Source organism: Phyllostomus hastatus, unplaced genomic scaffold, assembly GCF_019186645.2.
Source record: "Phyllostomus hastatus isolate PE091 unplaced genomic scaffold, TTU_PhHast_1.1 phas_contig_86, whole genome shotgun sequence".
NCBI classification, from domain to species: domain Eukaryota; kingdom Metazoa; phylum Chordata; class Mammalia; order Chiroptera; family Phyllostomidae; genus Phyllostomus; species Phyllostomus hastatus.
This window is the reverse complement of record NW_025333977.1, coordinates 23,213,805-23,222,814: the sequence shown is the minus strand read 5'-3', so window position 1 is coordinate 23,222,814 and position 9,010 is coordinate 23,213,805. Positions and strand designations below refer to the sequence as shown.

Here is a 9,010-nt window from a genome sequence, read left to right as displayed (position 1 = left end):
AGCAGTGGTCCTGTTTGTTGCCCCATGTCAATGAGGTTAAGCCAACAGATCTGTGGCCATGGCATGAGCTGCAACAGCACCTGACCCTTCAACAAACTTCTGAGCATAAAAATGTCTTCTGCTTCACTTCCACCTTACCAACCTTGGGTAAATTTCTCTTGTGGCCAACCCTGGCCAAGAAATGCAAATGGGAGCTGTTTGAAATGAGCTTACCTATGCTGAGGCGCTACAAAGCTATCATACTTCCCACTGCCTGGAATGCCATCGCCTCTCCCCATCCACCCTCCGTATCCACACATCTTTCAAGGATTTACTCTGAAGTCACCTTCCCTGGCTACCCTATCTAAAATTTCATTTCTTTTCAGATTTTTTATACCTCAGTTCTGCTTTATTTATCTCCTTAGCACTTATCACCACCTAATTTATTTTCTTATCTTTTATATTATTTTTCACTGCTGAATATAAGTGCCAAAAAGATGGGAATTTTTTAGTCTTTTATTCACTTCTGCATCCATGGTGCCTAAATTTGTACTCAGCATCATAGGTTGTCAAAAATATTTGTAGAATAGTATTTACATTAATGAACATTAAAAGCTCTAGGAGGAAAATAAACAAATAATACACAAGTAACCAGGAATTAGAATAGCATTGCATTTGAGAAATTCCATGATGTAATTATTTTAAAGTTCTGAATGTAAATAATATTTAAACCAGAATTCTATAAAAAAATCTCTCAAACAATATTATGGTAGGATGAAAATAGTTTAGATTGAAAGGTCCTGAAAAATCTACCTCTCATATACCTTTCCTTAGAAAGTTACTGGAGAATGTACTGCTTTCAAATAAAAAGCAAACCAAGAAAGAGGAAGGCCCAGGATAAGAATGGAGAACCAGGACAAAGGCCTGTGCCGCAGGCCCAGACAAGAACAGTCCAGGTGGGAGCAGGAGCGGGGAGGAGGTCTCCAGATGTGCTGTCTCCAAGACATGGGTGAAATTCATACCCTGTTGTGTCAGTAGAATATACTGAGAGCGGGATTAGTGGTAGTTACATAGAGACTAGGCAAACCATCCAATGAGATGTTTCAAACATAAAGGAAAACAAAAAGTGGTTCAAGAAAAGAGAATGTTCTCACAATATATTATATAGTCTGGATTTAGTAACATCTAAATCAGAATAAAATGTGAGTGCTTGAAGATAGATCTAATCCAAAAAATTCATGTGTGGAATGTGAAAAAGGCATGTGTGTTTGTGTCCCTGCATACAGGTGACACACGGCTTGACAGTATCAAAGAGTGAAATACGCTTCTTTCATAGCAGTATGTCAATAGAGACCACATGAATCAGGGTGAGGATGGCTCAATAAGCCTTGTGTCACTATTGAAATTATAAACATATACATAACTTTGATACCTTTTAATAGACAAATTTTGGTATTATTTAAGTTTAAAATGACTAGGTTGAAAGTAATAATACTTAACATCAGATGTAAAAGTAGTTTTGTACCAATGAAAAATATGGAAAGTTCCACTAGACTATTTAGGGAACTGTAAAGAGATTGATATCAGAAAAATAATGTTTGCATTTTTAAGAAATACGTTACTCCTATCATCAAAAAAGCATAAAGATTTTTGAATGACTTTCTAAACTGTATGATTATTTAATTATTTATAGTGATCATTCACGATAATGTGTCTCATTAGCTAACTAGAAAATGATTTTTAGGTGACTGAGTGCCCAGATTAATTTTTTCTACAAATGTAATTTTCTTCTCCTCTGTTGATATACTTGACATCAAATCTTGACTCTTACAGCTTGCTCATCTAGGAAGAGTGATGTGTATTTCTTAGTTTGAAGTATGTGCACAGTATTATTTAAATGAGGCTACATAAGGTGGTAGAACGAATACAAATGATGAAGCTAAACATATTAGTACATTATATCCAAAGTTTAAATGGAAAATTTAAATAAATGACTTTTTATTAAAGGCACAATGTAACACTTAAATTTTCTTATCAGCCTTCTTATGTGTCCTATGTTTATATATGTGATTTCAAATGCAAAATAAACACAATCAAATTAGTAAACTTTTAAGTGCTCTATTACCTGCAAGACACTGTACTAGGTTTTATGGGTTACTTCAAGAAAAATATTTTTTTTGCTCTCAATGTACTTAGTCGGATGGGGAATACAGCAAAGATCACAAACTGTTTTCCCAAATCAAGAACCTTGGGAGTGATATTCCTCGGCCTCTCTTGAAGGTAGGGTTGGCCACTGTGATAAAAGTGAGAGTTTTGAGTTGAGCTTCTAAGAAACCCCTTTTTACCTCCTCTTCTGCTTTTTCTTGGCTAGAAATGACTTGCTTGACTGGCGCTCCAGCAGTAATCTTGGACCTTGAAATGATCTTGATATTGGAAGCCACTCACAAAGTATGACAGAGCAGAAAGACATTGCTTCTTTGTATTTCAACAGAGTCCATTGTGCATGTCTCATACTGTACTAGAATTGCTTGTTTAACTCCATTTTTTTCTCTCTAGACTCCAAGTTTATAAATATAAGACCTGCCTGGATTTTATTTATTTTGTTATCCCAAGTAGCTAGCACATGCTTCTAGACAGTCTTACGTACTGTATACTATTGTGTTGTGAATGAGTAGATCAATTTCAATAGTGTGTCATGTTTCTTCTTGATCACACAATACAGATTTGTCTATATTTTAGACAATTATTGAATGCAGTCGAATAGCTGGCTATTTTAGATAACATGCCACATTTTTATCACAACAGATTTTTGAAAAGATTTTCTCCCCTATCATCAGCCATTGTTTTGGCTCTGAGTAGAATAGAAGTACACCTCACCATCTTTTCCGGATTCTTATTCTTAGACAATAGCTTCCTGCAGTATTTTAATTTATCCCAGTCTGTTTCCTTCCTAAAGATCTGTCTGCACACAGAAATCTACTGCTAATGAAGGGTGGGAAGTGTTGAAATCAAAGTATTGTTTTAAACTTGTTAGCTATTGGTGGCTTGACTTGTGATTTTTTTTTAATAGTAATTTGAAATAAATGTTCTCGTAAAGTCAATTTGGTCCAACATCTGTAACACACCAGGGCAACTTATGTAGCATGCTCTCCAGTAGGCTGCCTGTGCCAGACTCCCTTCCGCAGTCGCTCGCCAAGTGTGGAATCTCTCGAGCACGTGCGCGTTCGAGCACGTGCGCGTGCGTCCAGCCTCAGGTTTTTGTGGATTTTTAAGCATTAACAACTTAGGTGGTATTGATGATGCAAACATCTGTCAAGGCATGTTTCGGGAGAAACTTGCACTAAAATGTCTCGGGAAAGCCCTCGGTCAAACAGGGTGAATGGATTTTCATTTAGGCCGCGGGCAGGTGAGTTCGGTTAGGAGAGGTCGGCTCAGCCGCTTGTCCCGGGTCTGTGCTAGCCCAGCACAGATGCTGAAGCGCACGCAGGTGGAGAGGCGGGTCGCGAGCTGCGCTGCGCAGTAACCGGTTGCTAGCCGCGGTGCTGAACACGCTCCCCGTCTGCTCCCAGGTTGACCCGCAGAGAGAAGCCCGGCAGGTTACTGACGTTCACCTAAAGCCGCCAGTCTCAGGTCTTCAACTGCTGACTCCTGGTTCCCAGCAGGGGTCGCACAGGCTGAAGCCACGGGAGTCACCTGGAGAGTGAAGGGGGGCTTCGGACCAATTCCCACCGGGCACAGCTCCTGCCCCTCAACAGTAGCCCCAATTACAGCAACTCAGCCTATGTCTATCCTCCACACCATCCTCAAAATGTAAAAAGATTGATAATTTTGCCCAAGCGAGCACAGCTACCCAGTGGCTGATCTCCCTCATTCATGCCTCTAAAAATGTTTACTGTGTACCCTTGATGTGTCAGTCTCACAGCCGCTGTTCCTCCTCCTTTGCCAGCTCCACTCTCCTCCCACCACGGCCCTTTCCTTTTGCCCCTCTTTCTCCCCCGAGGTTTGCGTCAGGCAAAAGTAACCTACACAACCTTTTCCCTACCGCCGCAGAGTTGGGGGACTGGCTGTAGGAAGGGCTGGGATTCAGAACAGTTGGGCAGGCACACATCTTGCACCTTTGCGCTCAACAATCCAAACCGGGTGGGAGAGCCCAGAGTCCCTAACTCGCTGTGTGACCTTGAACAAGTGGCAACTCGTCTCTGGACCTGCTTCTCTCCTAACACGACAATAGCTTCCAGAGCTGCGTGAAGCCCTTAGGTGTGCACAGGTCCCCTCTCTGGTTGGAACACCAACACTAGGTCCCTCTTTTTTTTTTTTTTTTTTTACTCCCTATCCCCATTTTCCAGGCTCAGTTTGGGCAGTCTTGCTTACCCAAGTCTAGCCCTTGTTGAGGGAAAACACAGGTCTCGGCTACTGGAGGAGTTATGCCCGCTGCCCCCACCGTCCCCGCCCCCGCCCCCTCCGGGTGTGACCAGCCCTTTTGAGCCACACCAGCCAGGCAGCGGGCAAAGCCGTGGAGAGAGTTCCTTGCGCTCCCGTTTCGAAGTGCATGGTCTCCGAGGTCCCCGCTCCCGGGGACGCTTGGGCAAGTGCGAGATGCAGCTGGAGCAGGAAGGCGAAGGCAAGACAGGGCTGGCGGGGCTGCCTCGGTGACAGGTACGTGTGTGGAGGCCGGCCGGATGCTGGGCGCAGAGAGACTTTGGGGGAGAGGATGGAGGAAAGGGGAAGCTCCAGAAAGAGCGGTGGGTCACACTCTGTTCTTACCACCTGTGTGTGTGTGTGTGTGTGTGTGTGTGTGTGTGTGCATGCGCGCGCGCGCGTGTGTCTAAGCCTCCCTCTCCCCGCGGCCCCCCGCCCTTGGCTGCCAATGTCACCTTCTACCTCAGCGTCCTATTCTCACTTCCCTCTTTTTCCTCACCAAGCTTTCCTGCGCTCCCGCTCCTCCCTCGCACTCTCCGGAGCCTAAGGCGACCTTCTTGGGGACCAGCGCGGTCCAGCCTCTCGCATCCCAGAGCCAGTTAAGTGGTGTCGGCGGCATGTGGAACGCGACGCCGACTGAGGAGCCGGGGTCCAACCTCACGCTGCCGGACCTGGGCTGGGACTCTTCCCCCGACAACGACTCGCTGGCAGACGAGCTGCTGCCGCTCTTCCCTGCGCCGCTGTTGGCGGGTGTCACCGCCACCTGCGTGGCGCTCTTCGTGGTGGGCATTGCCGGCAACCTGCTCACCATGCTGGTGGTGTCGCGCTTCCGAGAGCTGCGCACCACCACCAACCTCTACCTGTCCAGCATGGCCTTCTCCGACCTACTCATCTTCCTCTGCATGCCCCTGGACCTCGTCCGCCTCTGGCAGTACCGGCCCTGGAACTTCGGCGACCTGCTCTGCAAACTCTTCCAGTTCGTCAGCGAGAGCTGCACCTACGCCACGGTGCTCTCCATCACCGCGCTGAGCATCGAGCGCTACTTCGCCATCTGCTTCCCGCTGCGGGCCAAGGTGGTGGTCACCAAAGGCCGGGTGAAGCTGGTCATCCTGGTCATCTGGGCCGTGGCCTTCTGCAGCGCCGGGCCCATCTTCGTGCTAGTGGGCGTGGAGCACGAGAACGGCACCGACCCTCGGGACACCAACGAGTGCCGCGCCACGGAGTTCGCCGTCAGCTCCGGGCTGCTCACTGTCATGGTGTGGGTGTCCAGCATCTTCTTCTTCCTGCCCGTCTTCTGCCTCACTGTGCTCTACAGCCTCATCGGCAGGAAGCTGTGGCGCAGGGGGCGCGGCGAGGCCGCGGTGGCCGCCTCGCTCAGGGACCAGAGCCACAGGCAGACCGTGAAGATGCTGGGTGGGTCTCCGCGCGCCGCCGGCTCTCGCTCCCGCGCGCCCTCCTCTCCCCACGCGCCTTCTCCCCGAGTCTCTGCCGCTCTCTCCCGTTTCTCTCCGCCTCGGTCTCCGTGTGTGTTCAATTCTTCTTTCCCTCCTGTTTCTGTCTTCAGCTCCTTCTTTGGTCTCCTAGATTTTCTGTCCGGTGTGCGCGTCCCGTTTCCCTCTAGGATTTTTTTTTAAAAAAACTTCTTTGCTCCTGTTTTTACCTGTTTCTCTTTCCCTCCCTTCTTCCTTCCCTCCCTCCCTCCCTCCGTCCCTCCCTTCCTCCCTCCCTCTTTTCTGCCCCCGTCCCAACTCGGGCACAGTCCCGACTCTCTTTAGGTCTCTACCTCTTTGTGTCTCTTTCTTCTCGGCTTTCCTTTCTCTCTTTCGTGGACAAATGTCCCACTCATGTATTTCCCTAAAGTGAGTTTTTTATATCAGCCCAGAAACTTTGCTTCAAAATTGAGATATTTTATAAACACATACTTTGTGATCTTTAAATGTTAAAGGTGGGGTTAAGCTTCCTGTCTCTGAGAAAATTTGTAGATGTCTAAGTTACACTAAGAAACGCAGGCATTAAATCAAGGAAGTATTCAGTGGTAAATTTAACCAAAGATACAATCAATTTGGATAATTCTGTCAAAGATGAATCATTTTTCTTTCAGTATTGTGATTTGCTTTGTGCCCTGCATTTTTCTTGAATCAAATAATCAAATCAATTCTGTTTACCTTGCTGATGTTTGTGTAGCTTTGTGAGGAAATCAGTGACAAATCAGTTCTGGAGGCTCCATTTCCTTTCATGATTACCTGTCTTTCCAGGCAGAAAAGTCCATAATCTAGGGTAAGCTAGAACCGGTGGGTTTCCAACATGAGAAAGAGACTGTGTGGAAGTGGACAGGACTTGCTGTCCCTCCACAAATGGCCCTTAGGGGACATTTGGGTGCAGTGTCATGGCTGGAGACTGCTGAATATGTAGTGTATGAATTCAACTTCTTTAAGTGTGTGCGTTTGGTACCAGTGAAGTAATAAAGACTGTCTTCACACCCAAACAAGTATTAATTCTACTTGTTTTTTCAGAACCAGAGTCTATACACTTAATTATTTGGACATTATAGTCAATAGAGAGTGGGGCAAAAGTAGGTTTACAGTTGTGAGTACACCAAACAGTTTATTCTTGTATGATTGTTTATTAAGTATTATATTATTACCCATACAAACCACTGTAAGCCTACTTTTGCCTCACCTGTATTGTTTACTTACAGAGTGGACAAATTAGGCTTATAGTTGTAGTGCAAATAATACAATAATTAATAAGTAATACAATAATTAATAAATAATAATACAAAAATAAACTGTACCAGGTACTCGCAACTGTAAACCTACCTTTGCCCACCCTTGTATTTGTAATTTCACAATTCTTAGGCTCCTGTATATTAACGTGATCATTTATTCAAAGACCACCCCAAATTGTCATTTTCTAGACAAGTGGTTCTCACAATAAGGCTAGTAGATCACAAACCTGCTAGGGTGCCCCAAGGACTCTGATGCTCATGGGGCTACTGTGACAGTCAGGGGTTACTATGCAACTTAATTTTTGGCATAAGTTTAATCATTTCCTTCAATTTTCTTTTAAGCCAATAATTATCCTGACTAGTGTCTCAACACCAATGATGATTTTCTTTTGCCTTGACCATTTGACGGGAATCACTAAAGTAATACAAGGACTAAAATATTTCTGTCCTTTTTCCTCTGATTTCTGAATTCTGAAAACTTAATCTAGAAATGCAGATGTCTTAAAAAATGGGCAACATGAAGACTTGGATGGATGATAATTAATGGATGATAATCGGTTGATTTTATGGGCTTTTATACCTTACTGATGTCTACCGTAGGACGCATCTCAGTGGTTCTCAGTCCTGACTGTATGTTCAGTCCTCTGTGAAACTTAAAAAAGAAGAAGAAAAGAAAAGAAAAAAACAGGCGTCCTCGTCTCCTAACTAGAGATTTTCATTTAATGAGTCTGTGCCACATCCGAGGACTCTGTGCCGCAGGGAGCTCTGATCCACAGCTGTGGCAGGCAGAGTGTGGCCACTCCCCCTCACAGGCGCTGCTGGTGTCTAACGCAGATAAAGTGGTGAACTATTGTGAACAACTAGTCTAATCAGTGGAGGCGATATGTCAGACCAATCACAAAATCACTCAAAAAGTTGATAGTAGGAATGACTGGGAAACTCAGTAAAAAGGGTTGAACTGTTGCTCCAGACAGACTCAATCTTGGTGAAAACGTAGGAATGACAAAGGGCAGAACATAATGTTTCTCTGAAGTCAGTGGTCACACCATATAGAAGCAAATCAAAACAATGCCTTCCAAATAAAAGGTGATGTTTCAGGACATTTCTTGAACTGATGCTCACTCTCCCATTGTTCTTTCAGCTGTGGTGGTGTTTGCTTTCATCCTCTGCTGGCTACCCTTCCACGTAGGGCGATACCTATTTTCCAAGTCTTTCGAGCCTGGCTCCCTGGAGATTGCTCAGATCAGCCAGTACTGCAACCTGGTGTCCTTTGTCCTCTTCTACCTCAGCGCCGCCATCAACCCCATCCTGTACAACATCATGTCCAAGAAGTACCGAGTGGCGGTGTTCAGACTTCTGGGAATTGAACCCTTCTCCCAGAGGAAGCTGTCCACCCTGAAGGATGAAAGCTCTCGGGCCTGGACAGAATCTAGTATTAACACAAGACCAAGCACCTCGCTGAGCAAAGTCATCACTTATTATTCCACACTGGAAACCATGGCACAACAGAACTCAGGAGGAAGTTGAAGGTTAATTCTAGAATTTGGGACAGATAGGTCTGGAAACAGTGGAGGGTAAAAAAAGAGAGAATCCGTCATGTGTGAGAAGTTTAATTTGATTGCCACCCTCATCTGTGCTCTCACACACCGTGTCCGCATATTCACTGCCTGTGATCCTGCATTCTGCTGCTGGTGCTAGCGAGGGCTTAGCGATTTGGAGAAGGGAGAAGGTACAGAGAAGGCAATTAGCGCACTTCTCACTGGATAAATACGTAATCTGATTTACTTTTTCATAGTAATAAGAATGTGATGGAAAGAATGACATTAAAATAAAAAATTTAAAACATGACTTTAAAAATAGCAATTTTCATACAGTCTAGATCAG

At 45.1% G+C, this 9,010-nt stretch overlaps 1 protein-coding gene across 1 annotated transcript; it reads left to right on the top strand.

Moving 5' to 3' along the window:
* Nucleotides 1-5,015: 5,015 nt before the first annotated feature.
* On the top strand, nucleotides 5,016-8,653 carry GHSR (growth hormone secretagogue receptor). Its single transcript, XM_045851174.1, has 2 exons — nucleotides 5,016-5,811; nucleotides 8,268-8,653. Exons 1-2 carry the CDS (start codon nucleotides 5,016-5,018, stop codon nucleotides 8,651-8,653), a joined length of 1,182 nt encoding a protein of 393 aa, XP_045707130.1.
* Nucleotides 8,654-9,010: the final 357 nt, after the last annotated feature.

Coding starts and splice junctions, on each gene's coding strand:
- GHSR (XM_045851174.1), top strand. CDS start 5,016: ATGTGGAACGCGACGCCGACTGAGGAGCCGGGGTCCAACCTCACGCTG. Junction 5,812..8,267: donor GCAGACCGTGAAGATGCTGG/GTGGGTCTCCGC, acceptor TTGTTCTTTCAG/CTGTGGTGGTGTTTGCTTTC.